Source organism: Pristiophorus japonicus, chromosome 19 (genome assembly GCF_044704955.1).
Source record: "Pristiophorus japonicus isolate sPriJap1 chromosome 19, sPriJap1.hap1, whole genome shotgun sequence".
Lineage (NCBI taxonomy): Eukaryota > Metazoa > Chordata > Chondrichthyes > Pristiophoridae > Pristiophorus > Pristiophorus japonicus.
The window spans coordinates 75,425,324-75,444,808 of NC_091995.1; the positions used below are offsets into that span (position 1 = coordinate 75,425,324).

At 47.2% G+C, this 19,485-nt stretch overlaps 1 protein-coding gene across 1 annotated transcript in view; it reads right to left on the reverse strand.

Annotated features, from left to right (window-relative positions):
• Window positions 1–19,485, reverse strand: part of st13 (ST13 Hsp70 interacting protein) — a 47,880-nt gene that overhangs the window by 26,292 nt on the left and 2,103 nt on the right. Inside the window, exons 2-4 of the mRNA XM_070861630.1 lie at window positions 4,551–4,608; window positions 1,912–1,993; window positions 960–1,030 (exon numbers count right to left, since the gene is read on the reverse strand). Of these exons, the coding sequence (XP_070717731.1) occupies window positions 960–1,030; window positions 1,912–1,993; window positions 4,551–4,608 (211 nt within the window). The remainder of the gene's footprint in view (window positions 1–959; window positions 1,031–1,911; window positions 1,994–4,550; window positions 4,609–19,485) is intronic.

The window sequence follows — 19,485 nt, forward strand, 5'->3', positions numbered from 1 at the left end:
GGAACCACAGCCCAGCACAGGCTCACCCGCCCATGGAACCACAGCCCGGCACAGGCTCACCCGCCCATGGAACCACAGCCCTAGCATAGGCTCACCCGCCCATGGAACCACAGCCCGGCACAGGCTCACCCGCCCATGGAACCACAGCCCGGCACAGGCTCACCTGCCCATGGAACCACAGCCCAGCATAAGCTCACCCGCCCATGGAACCGCAGCCCGGCACAGGCTCACCTGCCCATGGAACCACAGCCCGGCACAGGCTCACCCGCCCATGGAACCACAGCCCAGCATAGGCTCACCCGCCCATGGAACCATAGCCCAGGTAGAGTCAGTATCTCTGGGATGGGGAGGGGAGGGAAGAGAAGAATTGGAAGGACAAAATAAAATAAGTGAGGAGACAATCTTGAGGTTATAGGTACTTGACAATTGAAGGCAATACTCTCAAGTATAGCGTTCCTTCAATGGATGCCTGAACACACTGGTGAGTTACAGTGACTGCTGCTGTCCATACAGATATACTGAGACCATCCAGACACAGGATTACATCGAACCTCATTATTTTGTTCTGAGGAAACAAAGTTTATTCTTTCCCCCCCATCTCGTTCCTTGATTGCCATTAGCCTCAGTATGAATCCATAATTTGAGATATATTAGCAAGCATTTAGAAATGCAAGGGTTAATCAAGGATAGTCAGCATCGATTTTTTTTTTTAAAAAAGCAAGTCATGTTTGACAAATTTAGTATTGTTTTTCCAAGGCAGCAGTTTAGCTCCCCAGCCCCATTATAGGAAAGATACTCGAGCTGTAGAAAATGTAAAGCACCCGGAGTTCCTCATTACAACCCAATAACCCTGGGAGAGAGAGAGAGAGAGAGCCTGGGAATTCCAGGTCATTGTCAAACTCTAGTGCACGAGTCCCTGCCTTCTGGGAGGGGCAAGAGGAGGAGAGAAAAATGGTTACCTCAAGGTTTTCATCGCCCATTTCCTGGGGTTCCTCAGTTTCTGCCTCAATCACGCCCTCATTATCGATCTCTGTGAAGAAGCAGCCACATGCTCGTTAAAAACATGGCATATTTTGTCGGCTGGCGCGGACACGATGGGCTAAAATGGCCTTTTTCCGTTCTGTAAATTTCTAAGATTCTATGAAACCAGACTACACTGCAGATCGTGGGTGGAATTTGCCTCAGAATAGTTTAGATTCACTTGTCCAATAATCTGTCTCTACCCCCGCCCGCCCTGTTTACCACATTCACTGCCTCTGGAGACCAAGTGCCCAAACTACAGAAGTCCCATGTACAATCAGCTGACTGCATCTATGCCCATCGATTAATCTATTGTGTTACTTCTCCCTTTTGATATAGGGGTCACCAGAAATGATCACATTTGTCTCAGCTACGATAAACCAACAACTTGAACTTAAAAAAAAAAGAAAAAGACTTGCATACAGCGCCTTTCATGACCTCAAGACGTCCCAAATCGCTTTACAGCCAATTAAGTACTTTTTGAAGTGCAGTCACTGTTGTAAGGTAGGAAACACGGCAGTAAATTTGCACACAGCAAGCTCCCACAAACATCAATGTGATGACCTGATAATTTGTTTTTGTGATGTTAATTGAGGGATAAATATTGGCCAGGACACCGGGGAGAAATCCCCCTGCTCTTCTTCAAAATAGTGCCGTGGGATCTTTTACATCCACCCGAGGGGGCAGACGGGGCCTCGGTTTAATGTCTCCGACAGTGCAGCACTCCATCAGTACTGCACTGGAGTGTCAGCCTAGAATTTTGTACTCAAGTCTCTGGAGTGGGGCTTGAACCCACGACCTGCTGACTCAAAGGCAAGAGTGCTACCACTGAGCAACACATAACAATTAAATTAATTAGAATGAAACATGTAGTTAATTCTCTGCACTCACCCAGTTCACTCTCTTCACTCTCGGGAGTTGGAGCTGGCTCTGGCTCTGGAGATGCCGCCGCCTTCTCTTCTGAGTTTGCTTTCTGTACAAATTGAAGTTATTTAACTCTGTGCTCAACATGACACACACACACACGCAGAACCACGGGAGAAATGTTGGTGCCCATCGCATTGAGGACTGACAGCACCGAGGAATGGAATATGCATAAGTGTTGGCAACCAATACCAAACACAGATGCTTGGTACAGCGCAGAATAAATGCAGAGTAATAAGAACATAAATAGGAACAGGAGTAGGCCATACGGCCCCTCAAGCCTGCTCCGCCATTCAAGATCATGGCTGATCTGATCATGGACTCAGCTCCACTTCCCCGCCCGCTCCCCATAACCCCTTATTGTTTAAGAAACTGTTTACTTCTGTCTTAAATTTATTCAATGTCCCAGCTTCTACAGTTCTCTCAGCCACCGAATTCCACAGATTTACAATCCTCAGAGAAGAAATTTCTCCTCATCTTAGTTTTAAATGGGCAGCCCCTTATTCTAAAATTATGCCCTCTAGTTCTAGTCTCCCCCATCAGTGAAAACATCCTCTCTGCATCCACCTCGTCAAGCCCCCTCATAATCTTATACGTTTTGATAAGATCATCTCTCATTCTTCTAAATTCCAATGAGTAGAGGCCCAACCTACTCAACCTTTCTTCCTAAGTCAACCCCCTCATCCCTGGAATCAACCTAGTGACCCTTCTCTGAACCTTCTCCAAAGCAAGTATATCCTTTTGTAAATATGGAAACCAAAACTGCACACAGTATTCCAGGTGTGGCCTCACCAATACCTTGTGTAGCTGTAGCAAAACTTCCCTGCTTTTATACTCCATCCCCTTTGCAATAAAGGCCAATATACCATTGGCCTTCCTGATCACTTGCTGTACCTGCATACTAACCTTTTGTGTATCATGCACAAGAACCCCCCAGGTCCCGCTGTACTGCGGCATTTTGCAATCTTTCTCCATTTAAATAATAACTTGCACTTTGATTTTTTTCTGCCAAAGTGCATGACCTCACATCTTCCAACATTATACTCAAATCTGCCAAATTTTTGCCCACTCACTTTGCCTGTCTGTCCTTTTGCAGATTTTTTGCGTCTTCCTCACACATTGCTTTTCCTCCCATCTTTGTATTGTCACAAACTTGGCTACGTTACACTCAGTCCCTTCTTCCAAGTCGTTAATATAGATTGTAAATAGTTGGGGTCCCAGCACTGATCCCTGCGGCACCCCATTTGTTACTGGTGGCCAACCAGAGAAAGAACCATTTATCCCAACTGTGTTCGTTAGCCAATCCTCTATCCATGCTAATATATTAGTAAAGCAAACACCATTCTGTCCCAATGAAACCCTTCCAACTCCAAACTCAAGACCATTTCCATTTTCCACATCACCACTTGCCCCTCCCAAACCACCACGGTGGCGGTGTGGCTCTCATCATCAAATCATACCTTGGTCTGTCCCCCTACTCCTCTTGCACTTTCTCCTTTGAGCGTCTCACCCTGTCCCACCCCTGTTGCCTCATTTAAAACCTTCTGTTCTCTACCGCCCTCCCAAGTATCTCACTGAGCTACCTTCACTGCTTTCCTCCCCCAGCCTCAGCACCAAGCAACTTCTCATCTTATTTAAACATCCATCTCAACTCATTATTCTCTCTCTCTCTCTGTGTTCATGGCCTGGACAAGAAAAGGCCATTCGACCATTCAAAGCTCGGCCCAGAGATGGATGTGTTGGCCTTGATGACATCAGGCCAATTGTTAGAACTGCCAGGGATACATCATACAATTTAGGGCACAAATGTCACATCCCTGCTCCTCTCCTTCCCCCTAAAACAAACTGCCACGGTCAATGTCGACACCCCGATTTATTACCAGTTTCTATACGCTGTGCAGGAGATTGCCCAGAAGCCCCACCGGCACCAGGTGGATCCTGTGAACAATGGGACAGGTAAAGACGCACTGGTCAATCCAGTCTGTCCCACACAATTGTACTAAAGAACATAAGAATTAGGAGCAGGAGGAGGCCATTCAGCCCCTCAAGCCTGCTCCGCCATTCAATAGGATCGTGGTTGATTTTCTATATCAATTTTCCCACCCTATCCCTTGATTGCTCGTGCCCAAAAATCTATCGATCTCAGTCTTGAATATACTCGGACTGAGTACCCACAGCCCTCTGGGAGTAGAGAATTCCAAAAATACGCAACCCTCGGGTGAAGTGATTTCTCCTCATCTCAGTCCTAAATGGCCGACCCATTATCCCGAGACTGTGACCACTAATTCAAAACTCTCCAGCCAGGGGTAAATCGCCTCTCAACATCTACCCTATCACGCCTACCATAAGAATGTTATGCGTTTCAATGAGATCACCTCTCATTCTTCTAATATAGGCCCAGTCTACTCAATTACATCACAATAATCTCCACCTCATCCGAAACCACGTGATCTCCTGGCAGAAGTGGAAAAACAAGATTTTAAAAATATACCTCGGCACAATTTGTGTTGCGGGGGAGAATTCCTCCTGGGAAAATAGGTCTAGGAGATCACCTAAATTAGCTCAAATGATGCAACTGAAAAACATTATTTAATGCAATTGTGTACCTTAGGTGACTCTGGAAACTCCGGGTGTTCCGCTGGAGGTGGGATAGCTGCTCCCATACTGTAAAGAAAAAGCAGAGTTGTCGTTTCAGAAACACCCTAAATAATATAGTGAACAATCTGGCTAGGCACGTGACCATCTGAGTCACTGCCGAGCAGACATTCAAATGAGTCTAAAAACCCTTATCTGGTAACCTGTGGGAAATCTACACACTCGCTCCGGGACACTCATTCTCCACACCAACACCTGCAAACATAGCTTGAGGAAACTGAATATTGTAGCTAAGTCAGCTGGAATTAACACAGTTTAACAGGATAGCTTGTTTCTCTCATCCCCGCAAACAATGCCCCTTAAAGCAAATAATTGCAACAACTGATATTTATGTAGTACCTTTACGTACCAAATTGCCCGAAGAGGCTCCACGTGAGCGTTCAGACACAATTTGAGACAGAGCCACGCAAGATGATATTAAAGGCAGGTGGTCAAAAGCTGCGTCAAAGGGGAGGCTGAGGGGGCGCGGCGGCGGGGTTGGGGGAGGCCGAGGGGGCGGAGAGGGAGGCAGAGGGGCGGAGGTGTAGGGAAGGAATTCCAGGGCTTAGGGCTTAGTTGCCAATTAAAACCGGGGACACAGAAAAAGCCAGATGTGGAGGAGTGCTGAGATCTTGGAAGGTTGTAGGGCTGGAGTTGGTTACAGAAATAGGGAGGGGAAAGACCATGGAGGGATTTGAAAATAAGGAAGAGATTTTTTTTTTTAAATCAAGGCGTGGCTCAACCGGGAGCCAATGTAGGTCAGCGAGCACAGGGTGATGGGTGAACAGAACTTGGTGCGAGTTAGGACACGGGCAGCAGAGTTTTAGATGAGTTTAAGTTTATGGAGGGGGAAGACGAGAGGTCAGAGAGCCTTGGAATTGTTGAGTCGGGAGTTTTTTAAAAAAGCATGAGTATGAAAGTTTCAGCAGCAAATGGGATGAGGCAGGGGAGGAGATGAGCAATATTTTAGATTTCCAGGTTTGGTGGGTAAATGCATCACAATGCCTCAGTACTGAGCTGGACAAATCAGGATGATCCAATGTTCATCCTTGACCAGCTCACTCACGTGGCCTTTCTTTATGCATCAGCCCAGTCAACAAGCAGCAACAGGCATCACAATCAGAATCACTTTCCCCTCAACCAACGCAAGTGGACATTCCAGCAGGGACCACCAATCAGAAACAGAACTTCAACTGAATTTTTCCCTGACTAGCCCAGTAACAACAACTTGTATTTATATAGCGTCTTTAATGTAGTCAAATGCCCCAAGGCACTTCACAGCAGTGTTTTAAGACAAAGCAAATAAATTTGACACCGAGCCACACAAGAGGAGATTAGGGCAGGTGACCAAAAGCTTGGTCAAAGAGATAGCAAGTCTTAAAGGAGGAGAGAGGTGTAGAGGTGGAGAGGTTTAGGGAGGGAGTTCCAGAGCTTGGGGCCCAGGCAACAGACAGCACAGCCAGCAATGGTTGAGCAGTTACAATCAGGGATGCTCAAGAGGGCAGAATTTGAGGAGTGCAGAAATCTCGTGGAGTTGAGGCTGGAGGAGATTACAGAGATAGGGAGGGGCGAGGCCATGGAGGGATTTGAAAACAAGGATGTGAATTTTGAAATCGAGGCATTGCTTAACCAGGAGCCAATGTAGGTCAGCGAGCACAGGGGTGATGGGCGATCGGAACTTGATGCGAGTTAGGACACTAGGGCAGCTGAGTTTTGGATGACCTCATGTTTACTTTGCCCAGGGACACAAAACCAACAGTGGCCTTGGAATTGTTGAGCCAGGAGTTAAAACTCAGCACAGAACACGGACTGAACTTCCCGTGTTTTCTCACTGCGTCTCTTATTTTTCCTCCATTTGCTTGGTTACCATCTCATTCTGTCCATCAATTCTCATCCTCTGGGGCCACTCCACGTGTGCCAACTCGTATAACGGTCAATATTAACACGCTCTCCATTCACAGGTGGTTAAAGTCCACTGTAGCAGCACACACACAGGCTAACCACCTACTGTCTTACACCCATCTAAAACACAGCTGCCCACGCATCTCATTAAAGTAGGGCTGCCAGAGAGAGCAGAGAGCCAGTGCCGAGCGACTTTTCTTTTCTGCAGGAAATGTACAGACGTTAAGAAGTTGCACCAAAAAAATCCAGGACTTTTATTAGCTCTGACCCAAGATAAGTAAAAGCGCTCAGCTGCTAGGACAGATGTCCCTGTGAAATCAACAGTGCAAGACCTCCGACTGATTTTACACTGCGATCCATCACCTGTTTAGAGACAATCGGAGCAAGAAACAGCTGGGCAGCAAGGGCAGATTGGGAAGGTTAGCTGCAGGCCAGGAAAAGCAGCTCAAGATAGCCATGCCCTTCTGGGGGGGGAGGTGGGGGGGGGGAAAAGAGGGAAAAAGAGGAATAAATGGAGGAAAGATAGCAATTCGATCCAATCGACCCATAGCTGTTTCTAATGAATACAACCCGAGGCGTAGCTCTGGTTTGGATGCAGACTCTGAGAATTTAGCCTGTTTGCAGAGCCAATTCTGTGGGGGAAGACATGTTTAATTCTCTCCTTCGCCCCAGCCAAGAGACTGAGCTGATTCCAGACTGCTTACCAATGATAGGCGGTTGTGCTGTGTGTAACCCACTGGACAACTTACCTTCTGAAGGAAATCCCTTTTTTTTTATTTGGGACCTGGTAGAACAGCATTGTTCTGTACAACTGAACCACTGGCCAGTGATACCCCAGGTCCAATTCCCACTCTGAGTCAGTTGATCTCAACTAAGGCATCTACAGGGATACCATCAGTGAGCTTAGCAGACCTGAGTAAGGGAGCAAAAACACCTGCCTGTGTTCCTACCCCTGATCAGAATGCAGTGATCCCTGCTGGAAAATGCCTTTGTCTCGACATTGGATCGCGTTGACTCTCCCTGGTAAAATAGCCAATGGACACTCACTTCATGTTATATATGTAAACATTGTAACTGTGTGTGAGACTTGCCACCAGAGGGCGCAACTGTTGGGAGGCCCAAGGGTCACCTGCGCACCTCGTGCAAGGGAGTATAAAATGTTGTCTGCCATGTTGCTTATAACTCTGGAGTTATATTAGAGAGACTAAGGTCACACCAGTTTTAGCTCACAGTACTCAGTCTTGTGGAGTTCTTCCATACTTAACAATTGGTGACGAGGAATAGATTACGTACTTTCACATGGTCATGGCTGCCGTTGGTATGAGAGATTTGTAGAGGGTGATGATTGGGAAGCCTTCGTGAAGCGTCTCGACCAGTACTTGGTGTCCAACGATCTGGATGGGGACAATAAAGCGATCAAGGGCAGGGCGATTCTCCTCACCGTGTGTGGGTCCACAATGTATGGCCTCATCAAGAATCTGCTAGCACCGGAGAAACCAGCGGAGAAGACGTATACAGAGTTGTGTACGCTGGTTCGGAACCATCTCAAGCCGAAGGACAGCGCCTTAATGGCGAAGTATCGCTTCTACATGCACCATCGCTCCGAGGGCCAGGACGTGATGAGTTATATCGCTGACCTGAGACGCCTTGCGGGAACTTGTGAATTTGCTGGATTTTTGGGGGAAATGCTGAGGGACTTTTTTGTGCTCGACATCAGCCATAAGGTCATTCTTCGCAAGCTGCTGTCCGTCAAATCCCTAGACCTGAGCAAGGCCATCACAATAGCCCAGGCATTCATATCCACGAGCAATACCAGCGAGATATCTTCCCAGCATCGCAGCTCACCGGCAAGTACCGTGCATAAAATAACATCGCTAGCAGGCAGAACTGCATATGGCAGGGTCTACACGCCTGCAGCTGCAGGACCTAGTATGATTCAGAGTCCGCCATCGGGCAGGAATGCGAATCCATTAGCACCACCCTGGCGCTACGGGGGTAATCATCGAGCCCATCAATGTCGATTCAAGCACTATGTGTGCAAAGGCTGTGAAACAATGGGGCAGCTCCAGCGAATGTGCAAGAGTGCTGCAACTCACCACGTGGCAGTCGGCAGAGGATGATCGATCTGGCGCGGATCACGCAGAACAAATAAGAGAGGCAATTCAACCCGAGGAAGAAGAGCCCTCCTATCATGCTGAAAGTCAAATTGAACGGTATTCCGGTATCAATGGAGTTGGACACGGGGTCGAGTCAGTCAATTATGAGCCAGAAGGCTTTTCAGAAACTGTGGGGCAACAAGGCACAAAGGCCCAAACTGAGCGCGATTCAGACAAAGCTGCGCACCTACACCAAAGAGCTCATACCAGTCATTGGCAGTGCGGCAGTTAAGGTATCGTACGATGGAGGTGTGCATGATTTATCACTGTGGATTGTACCAGGCGATGGCCCAACACTATTTGGCAGAAGCTGGCTGGGAAAAATTCGATGGAACTGGGATGACATCAAAGCACTATCTTCAGTGGATGATGCCCCAAGTGCTGAGCAAATTTCCCTCGCTATTTGAGCCAGGCATCGGCAACTTCACAGGCGCCAAAGTGCAGATCCATCTAGTCCCTGATGCATCTAGTCCCCGATGCAAGGCCCGTTCATCACACGGCTCGAGCGGTTCCATATATGATGAGGGAGAAAGTCGAGATCGAACTGGACAGACTTCAACGAGAGGGAATCATATCACAAGCCGAGTTCAATGAGTGGGCCAGTCCGATTGTTCCGGTGTTGAAAAGCAATGGTCAGAATCTGCGGAGACTACAAAGTAACGATCAACCGACTCTCGTTACAAGACCAGTACCCGCTACCCAAGGCAGATGACCTGTTCGCAACATTAACGGGGGGGGCGGAGAAGGGGAGAAAGAGAGTCGTCCACCAAGTTGAACTCAACATGACACAGGAGCTGACTGAATTTTTGAAAAGATTGACATGCATCAACACGCACAAAGGACTATTTATATAGCACAGGTGCCTTTTTGGGATTCGCTCGGCTGCTGCCATCTTCCAGAGGAACATGGAGAGTCTGCTGAAATCGGTTCCGCGCACAACTGTGTTTCAAGACGACATCCTGATCACCGGCTGTGACACCACCGAACACCTGCACAACCTGGAAGAGGTTCTAAGTCGACTAGATAGAGTGGGACTCAGGCTGAAACGCTCCAAGTGTGTTTTCCTGGCGCCAGAGATCGAATTTTGGGGAGAAAGATTGCGGCAGACGGCATCAGACCCAAAGACAGAGGCCATAAAGAATGCACCCAGACCACAGAATGTGACGGAGCTGCGTCCGTTCCTGGGACTCCTCAACTATTTTGGTAACTTTCTACCCGGCACTTTGCAGGAACCGTGGCACATGTTGCTACGTAAGGGTGACGACTGGGTTTGGGGTAAATCTCAAGAGACAGCCTTTGAGAAGGCCAGAAACCTACTTTGTTCTAATAAGTTATTTGTACTGTATGACCCGTGTAAACGATTATTGCTAGCTTGTGATGCATCTTCGTACGGGGTCGGCTGTGTGTTACAGCAAACCAATGTATCGGGCAAACTACAACCGGTTGCATATGCGTCTAGAAGTCTGTCTAAGGCTGAAAGAGCCTACAGTATGGTCGAGAAAGAGGCATTAGCATGAATATATGGGGTTAAGAAAATGCACCAATACCTATTTGAACTTCGGTTTGAGCTTGAAACCGACCTCAAACCGCTCATTTCGCTGTTTGCAGAAAGCAACGGTATAAACACCAATGCTTCGTCCCGCATCCAAAGATGGGCACTAACATTTTCCACCTATGACTATGTTATCCGCCACAGACCAGGCACGGAGAACTGTGCTGATGCCCTCAGTCGGCTACCGGGGTGGAAATGGCGCAGCCCGCAGACTTGCTTCTGGTCATGGATGCTTTTGAGAGCAAGGAATCACCAGTCACTGCTTGCCAGATCAGGACCTGGACCAGCCAGGATCCTGTGCTATCACTTGCAAAAAGTTGCGACCTCAATGGGAGCTGGTCGGCCATTCCCGGGGAAATGCAAGATGAAATTAAGCCGTTTCACCGACGCAAAGATGAAATGTCCATCCAGTCGGATTGTCTCTTATGGGGTAATCGCGTGGTTTTGCCAAAAAAAGGTGGGGAAATGTTTATATGCGACCTACACAATACCCACCCAGGCATAGTCATGATGAAGGCTATAGCCAGGTTGCAGATTTGGTGGCCCGGCATTGACTGGGACTTAAGAGTCATGCGTACACCAGTGCAACACGTGCTCACAATTGAGCAATGCACCAAGGGAGGCTCCATTGAGTCTGTGGTCATGAACCTCCAAACCGTGGTCCAGGATCCACGTAGATTTTGCTGGCCCCTTTCTCGGAAAGATGTTTTTAGTTGTAGAGGACGCTTAATCTAAATGGATTGAATGCATAATCATTTTATCCAACTTTGCCACCAGAGGGCGCAACTGTTGGAGGCCCAAGGATCACCTGCACACCTTGTGCAAGGGAGTATAAAAGGTTGTCTGCCATGCTGCTTAGGCACTCTGGAGTTGTATTAAAGAGACTAAGGTCACATCAGTTTTAGCTCACAGTACTCAGTCTTGTGGAGTTCTTCCATACTTAACAATTCATATAGAAGATTAAGGGGTGATCTAATTGAGGTGCTGGAGACAATTAAAGCAATTGATAGGGTAAAGAGAGATAAACTATTTCCTCTGGTTGGGGTAGTCCAAAACAAAGGGGCAATACCTTAAAATTAGAGTCAGGCCGTTCAGGGGTGATGTCAGGAAGCACTTCTTCACACAAAGGGTAGTGAAATCTGAAAACTGTGCCAAAACATTGTTGATGTTGGGGGTCAATTGAACATTTCAAATTTGGGATTGATAAGATTTTTGTTAGGCGAGGGTATTAAGGGTTATGGAACCAAGGCAAGATAAAGATCAGCCATGATCTCACTGAATGGTGGAACAGGCTCGAGGGGCTGAATGTCCTCCGCCTATTGCTATATATGAATGCCCATGCGGACAAGGTTCCAGATGGTTGTTAATGCACATGGAACAATATTCCCAGCAATCAGCAACTCCGGGCAAGGAGGGGAGAAAAGAGCCACTCTACACAAACCCAAACTCAATAGTGAATTAAATCGGCTCATCCACATCCTACCATACAGGTATTAAGAACAAAAGAAATAGCAGGAGTAGGCCATTTGGCTCCACCATTCAATAAGATCATGGCTGATCTGATCATGGACTCAGCTCCACTTCCCTGCCTGCTTCCTATAACCCTATACTCCCTTATCGCTCAAAAATCTGTCTATCTCCACCTTAAATATATTCAATTATCCAGTCCACAGCTTTCTGGGGCAGAGAATTCCACAGATTTACAACCCTCAGAAGAAATTTGTCCTCATCTCAGTTCTAAATGGGCGACCCTTATTCTGAAATTATGCCCCCTAGTTCTAGATTCCCCCACGAGGGCAAACATCCTCTCTGCATCTACCTTGTCAAGCCCCCTCAGTAACTTATATGTTTCAATAAGATCACCTCTCATTCTTCTAAACTCCAATGAGTAGAGGCTCAACCTATCTTCATAAGTCAACCCCTCATCCCTGGAATCAATCGAGTGAACCTTTTCTGAACTGCCTCCAATGCAAGTATATCCCTCGTTATACAAGACCAAAACTGCATGCAGTATTCCAGGTGTGGTCTCATCAATACCCTGTACAGTTGTAGTAGGACTTCTCTGCTTTTATACTCTATCCCCTTTGCAATAAAGGCCAACATTCCATTTTCCTTCCTGATTACTTGCTATACCTGCATACTAACTTTTTGTGTTTCATGCACAAGGACCTCCAGGTCCCTCTGTACTGCAGCATTTTTTAATTTGTCTCCACTTAACTAAGAATTTGTTTTTTTATTTTTTTCTGCCAAAGTGGATAACCTCACATTTTCCCACATTATACTCCATCGGAAAAATTTTGCTCACTCACTTAGCCTGTCTATATCCCTTTGCAGATTTGTTTGTGCCCTCCTCGCAACTTGCTTTCCCACTCATCTTTGTATCAGCAGCAAACTTGGCTACATTACACTCTGTCCCTTCATCCAAGTCATTAATATAGATTGTAAATAGTTGATGCCCAGCACCGATCCCTGTGGCACCCCACTAATTATCGGTTGCCAACCGGAAAATGATCCATTTATTCCGACTCTCGGTTTCCTGTTAGTTAGCCAATCCTCTATCCATGCTAATTTATTACCCCAACCCCGTGAAATTTTATCTTGTGCAGAAACCTTTTATGTGGCACCTTATCAAATGCCTTCTGGAAATCCAAACACACCACATCCAACATTGGGTAGAGGAAATAAGGCTGTTATCACGTATGTTGAAAACAAGCTGTGGCTCAGTGGGTAGCACTTTCGCCTGAGTCAGAAGGTTGTGGGTTCAAGTCCCACTCCAGGGACTTGAGCACAAAAATCTAAGCTGTCACTGCAGTGCAGTGCTGAGGGAGTGCTGCACTGTCGGAGGTGCTATCTTTCAGATGACACGTTAAACCGAGGCCCCGTCTGCTCTCTCTCTCAAGTAGACGTAAAAGATCCCATGGCCCCATTTTGAAGAGTAGAGGAGTTATCCCTGATGTCCTGGCCAATATTTATCCCTCAATCAACACAACAAAAAAACAGATTATCTGGTCATTATCACATTGCTGTTTATGGGAGCTTGCTATGCTTCCCACATTATAACAGTGACTATACTCCAAAAAGCACTTCATTGGCTGTAAAGCGCCTCGAGACGTCTGGTGGTTGTGAAAGGCGCTATATAAATCCAAGCCTTTCTTCCTTTTTGAAATTTTTTATTTAAAAAAAAACTGGGTTTACACAGTATTTCGTCAAAATTATAACATAGAAATAGGCCATTCGGCCCAACCAGTTTGTGTTTATCCTCCACATGGGCCGTGGTCGTCATGCCAGATGCCCCACCCCATTCCTTCATCCTCCTATCAGACTAATTCTGCATGTTGACATGGTTCAATCACTGACGCTGGTTGTACACGTCAGTCAGTTTTTTTTTTAAAGTCTCTCCTGCTCCCTGTCCGACAGCTCTTACATTTACCCATCACCACCCTTTTTCAGGAAGTAGCAAGTGATTTTAATGGTACTACTCATTCATGACACGCTCTTAAGCCACTGCTATAAATGTCAGAAAGACGGAATGCACCTGAATGGCGACTTGTGATATTTTTGGACACCTAACCAACATATTAGGAGACACATTCCAATGACATTACCCTGCACCAATGAACAGAGGGTCGAGGACAGTGCGCTCCAGTTTCAGATGCACTGGATTAGATTGCACTATCCGTTTCCCAGATTGAATAGCTTCCTCGTTAAAATTCAGAAAGCGCCAGAGTTCACATCAAGAATGACCACAGCTGACGCCGAGTGCCAGCAGTTACTAAACAGACCCTGCGCACTATTTATTGGTGTGAAGGCACTTCAGCAGCCGCCAGCCCTCGCGAGGCCATTATAGAAGCAGCAGGGCGCTGCTCCAATGGCTTGGCGATGCAACGGTCTCAGTGCGTCAGACTGACAAAGGTTGCAAATGATCGAGTTAGCTGATCTCAGCAAGGGCAACAGTAGAGCCAATGGACCATGGCACCGTGGGTTAGGGAAACAGAAACATCTGACAGGACCTCAATTCCTGATCGCTGTCCACTGACTCCCCACTAGAAGTTCACATAGGTGGACATCAGGAGGGGTCAGGATGGAGCTTGGCTCTTCTGTCCTCTAGCATCACGTCAACACTCGTATTAAAAGAGCCATTTGGGAAATATACCCGAAGATGACCACTGCCCATGGAACTCCGCACAATAAGGACTCAATCACTGCAAGGAGGTGGTCAGATCAGCCATGATCGGATTGAATGGCGGAGCAGGATCGAGGGGCCAAATGGCCTACTCCTGCTCCTATTTCTTATGTTCTTATGGAATATTGTGTCCAATTCTGTGTACCGTACTTTCGGAAGGATGTGAAGGCCTTATTGAGGGTGCAGAAAAGATTTACAAAAATGATTCCAGGGATGAGGGACTTCAGTGACGTAGATGGACTGCAGAAGCTGGGTTTGTTCTCTTCAAAGCAGAGAAGATTGAGGGAAGATTTGATCGAGGGGTTCAAAATCACGAGGGGTCTGGTCAGAGTAGATAGAGAGAAACTGTTCCCATTGGTGGAAGGGCCGAGAACCAGAGGACACAGATTAAGGTGATTGGCAGAAGAACCAAAGGCGACATGAGGAAAAACTTTTTTGCGCAGCGTGTGGTCAGGATCTGGAATCCACTGTCTGAAAGGGTGGTGGAGGCAGATTCAATCGTGGCTTTCAAAAGGGAATTGGATAAGTACCAGAATGAAAAATATTTGCGGGGCTACGGGGAAAGGGCGGGGGAGTGGGACTGGCTGAAGTGCTTTTGCAGAGAGCCGGCACGGGCTCGACGGGCCGAATGGCCTCCTTCTGTGCTGCAACTGCTCTATGAAATGGCCATGAAAGGTAAACACACAACTCTGCTGACATAACAGCAGACAAGGATCTAGTATGTTCTGCTCGGAACAGCAAGTACGCCAATCCAAGCCAACACATTTTAGCACACAAGGTGTGCAACGCTCATGCCAACAGCACAGAACCAGCTGATGAAGCGAATGCCTTTCACTCAATCTCACATCATAAAATGCTGGTTCCAAATGTCTCCACCCGATCAATCTCCAGCTAACGAGATGTGAATGACTTGAAATGTCACCCTCCATTTCAACGGACTGTAGGAAATTCCAATGTACTGAATTCATCTGGCAATCCATTTCAGTTGTTTATTTAAAAGCTTCTAGAACGAGATCGCATACTTCTCCCTGCACTGTAAGAACAGTCACCCTTCCCCCAACCCCTTTGTACTACACACCACACCCGAGACAAAAGGCAGGCAGATGACTAGGCCCCAGGCAACTGCTACTCTGGGAACCGGCCAGATGCACAAGTGTGCTCCCAACTTATCCCTTCTTTCAAAATAAATGCTTCAGTTCTACTCAACACCCAATACTGACAACCCACCTAACGTGGGCGATCTCTCTCACACACACACACACACACAATTTACAACAGGTTCTCACCAACGCACAGCATCAAGCTCCCTACTCAAAGGACCTTCAATTATCGCCATTATTTATAATTAGTGATTCTAGCTCCGATTACTTTTTGTAAAACTGATCCAAATTCATTAAAATCTTTAATAACCATAGTAAATGTCTACATTAAAAACACCCAGCCAGCTGTACTCGTGTACAAAGACAAACTAAACATTTTTTTCATAGATTAAAGCAGATAATTCCCAGGAAGACATTAAAAAAGACTTACATTGATATAGCGCCTTTCATGACCTCAGGACATCTCAAAACACATTACAGTTAAGGAAGTACTTTTGGAGTGTAGTCACTGTTGTAATGTGGGAAATGCGCACAGCAAGCTCCCACAAACAAACAGCAATGTGATGATGACCAGAGAATCTGTTTTAATGATGTTGATTCAGGGATAAACATTGGCCAGGAAACCAGGAATAACTCCCCTGCTCTTCTTCGAAATAGTGTCATGGGGTCTTTTACATCCACCCGAGGGGGCAGACAGGGCCTCGGTTTAACATCTCACCCGAAAGACGGCACCTCCGAAAGTGCAGCACTCCCTCAGCACTGCACTGGAGTGTCAGTCAGCCTGGATTTGTGTCCCCCAAATTCCTGGAGTGGGACTTGAACCCACAGCCTTCTGAAAGGAAAACTAAACACGCTATTTATTAGATCAGCTAAAAGGTTAATGGAAAGAAGATAGAAGACAATATTGGTAGTAATGAGAAAAGCGTTATTACCCATGTTAAGGATCAGAGGACCAAGGACTGCATTGGGCCTTTGAAAGACTCTAGTTGTGACAGAGATATTAACAACTTGCACTTGTATAGTGACTTTAATGTAGTAAAACATCCCAAGGCACTTCACAAGAGTGTTAACAAACAAACTTTGACACCGAGCCACACAAGGGTATATTAGGTAGAAAAGAGGGAGGTTTTAAGGAGCGTCTTAAAGGAGAAAAGAGAGGTAGAGTGGTTTAGGGAGAGAATGCCAGAGCTTAGGGCCGAGGCAGTTTAAGGCACGGTTGCCAATGGTGGAGTGAAGGAAATAGGGGATATGCAAGAGTCCTGAATTGGAGGAGCGCCGAGACCTCAGTGAGTTGTCGGGCTGGAGAACGTTACAACATTGCCTCTAATTCCACAATATTTGATCAGCTGCAGTGGATCAAGAACGGGCTGAATGTCCATAGGCAGCAGGTTTTGGATCTGTTTAGAGACCTGTTACTAGTCGTGTCCCAAAGGTATCGGTGTTGGGACCGCTCCTCTTTTACTATTTCATCAATGACTTAGATGTCAGTGTTGGGGGAATGTGCGCCAGTTTGCGGATGACACGAAGCTATGTGCAAGTATTACGACTGTTGGGGAAGCTCAACTGCTGTGAGCAGATCTTGGTGTGTCGGGAATGGGACCCGTGTTTGGCAAACGAAGCTTAATTTAGCAAAGCATCGTGTTACCCACACAGGCAGGTGTAATGCTAAATATACACCGTACAGGGGACAGCACTGAAGCTTGTGGTCAATGAAGAAGATCTGGGTGCTTTAGTGCATCAGCCGTGAAAGATTCATAAGCAATGCCATGTCGCTGCAGCTAAAGCGAACAGGCCGTATTCACAGGACAATTCACTTCAAAACAAAACATATCATTTTGTCCTAGATTGGGCCTCATTTAGTATCGTCTCATCAGCTTTGGTCCCTCATATGCTGAGGAGATAGTGAAGCTTTGCAAAAGGTAGAGAGGAGCAGCGCAAGATGGATTCCTAGTTTAAAACACGTTAAGCTATCCAGAAAGGCTTAAACAACTGGGTTTGTACCCTCCGGGCAATTTGATCGAGGTTTATAAAATAATGAAGGGACTGGATTGAAATGGATAAGTCAGGGAGGAGCAGAGGTTACGCTTTCAAGTTACGCGAGGACACAACTACATTAGATATTGGGCGCTTCCTTCCCCAGAGAATAGTGGACTTGTGGAACAGGCTGCCAGTTTGTGGTGAATTCTCACTATTTCCTCAAGGATGTTCGACTTATTCCTGGCTGTGGAGGGGCTCTTAAATCAGGGTCAATGTGATCTCTCCTGAACTAATTTCTGTCGCCTAAAGACGCAAGAGGAATTGTTCAGATCCCCCACCCCACCCAACCCCCGCTCCCCCTACTGCCCTGCATAACTGGCCTGCATTTCTTCAACTGGTTTTCTCTTCTCCCATGCACAGAAACCATTCAAAAGGTCCATGCTGGGTGTTCATGCTCCACATGAGCCTCCTCCCATCCCTACTTCATCTAACCCCATCAACGTAGTAGCCTTCTATTCCTTTCACCCTCATGAGTTTATCCAGCTTCCCCTTAAAGGCATCTATACTATTTTCAACTACTCCCTGTGGCAGTGAGTTCCACATTCTCACCGCTCTCTGGGTGAAGAAGGATCTCCAGAACCTCCTGTGGATTTATTAGCGACTCTCTCATATTTATGACCCCCTAGTACTGATCTTGCCTGGAAGTGGAAACATTTTCTCTAAGTCTACCCTGTCGAACCCTATCATAATCTTAAAAGACCTCCATCAGATCACCCCTCAGCCTTCTCTTTTCTAAAGAAAGTGCCCCAGCCTGTGCAATCTTCCCCGATAGATATAACATAGCTCCAGGTGGATGGGGAGTGTCTGTATTGTGATGCACAGGGCATCACGCCTGTATGGATGGACCAGTCGGTGTTTTCCTGTCCGACATTTTTGTTTGTTTGTATAAATTCAGACTCCACGATCCCAGACCAGACAAGTGACAATCCAACCCACGAAGCAGCCAAGAGTGGTGCTAGCTGCAACACAGTTAATGTTTAAATTTGCACATAGAATCAGTTCCTGTGAGGCACACTGTGCAAATCAGTCAGCTTACAGTATAACACAGGCTGATCCTGTGACACAAATTCCTAAGATTCCTGGAGATCATAGGCCCGGGTGGGGGGTAGGGGGTGGGGGGTATTGCATGTGCAGCAGCAAGCTGTGTGTGAACTTTCAATTGTCATTGGTGGTGCTTAGAACTACCAAGAAATTGGTGATTTGGGGTTTGAGAATCATCACCCCCAGGTATAAAGGCAGTTCCAGGCAAATGGAGGAGGCAGCCAATGGGGCTCGTTGACATTAAACTCGCCAGTTTCAGACTCCTCCGGGGCCCATTCATCTGGCATTTCAAATATCGACCAGATCGATGAATTGTTAACAGTGGAGACCAGGATTTATCCCCGCCTACTTCCCTGCATGCGCGCCGTCCTTCACCGCTCCTTCCCCACTCGCTCGCCAGCCATTCACATCCCCCACTCATTTGCGAGCCATTCCCCTCCCTCACCCTCCGCCAACCCTCTTTTCCCTCCCACTTTTCTTACGCTTCTCCCCTCCCACCCCAAACCTTTCCTAACTTTAACTCCACCCCCATTAACCCCTCACGGACACTTTACCTACCCTCCCCCAACCATTGCAACCTCTCTCCCCTGCCCCGCTACCCACCCCTCCCCCTTCCCTTTACTCTCCCACCCCCTTTCCATCCCCACCCCTCCTCATTCCTTTCCCCTCCCCACCCTCTCCTTTTATCCCTCCCTCACCCTTTCTCCTCCCCTTCCACCCATCACCCTCTCTTCCCCCACCAACACCCCTGCCCCTCCACCCTCTTCCTCACCAGCCCCACCCCCCCACATTCCCCCCTCCCCCCACCCCCTCTCTCTCCCTCCTTATCCCCCTCTTTTCCCCTTCTCCTCCCCTCCCTCCTCACACTCCCTCTTCCCCCCCCCCACACACCGCTTCCCCCCCCCCACGCTCCCTCTTCCCCCCCCCACACTACAC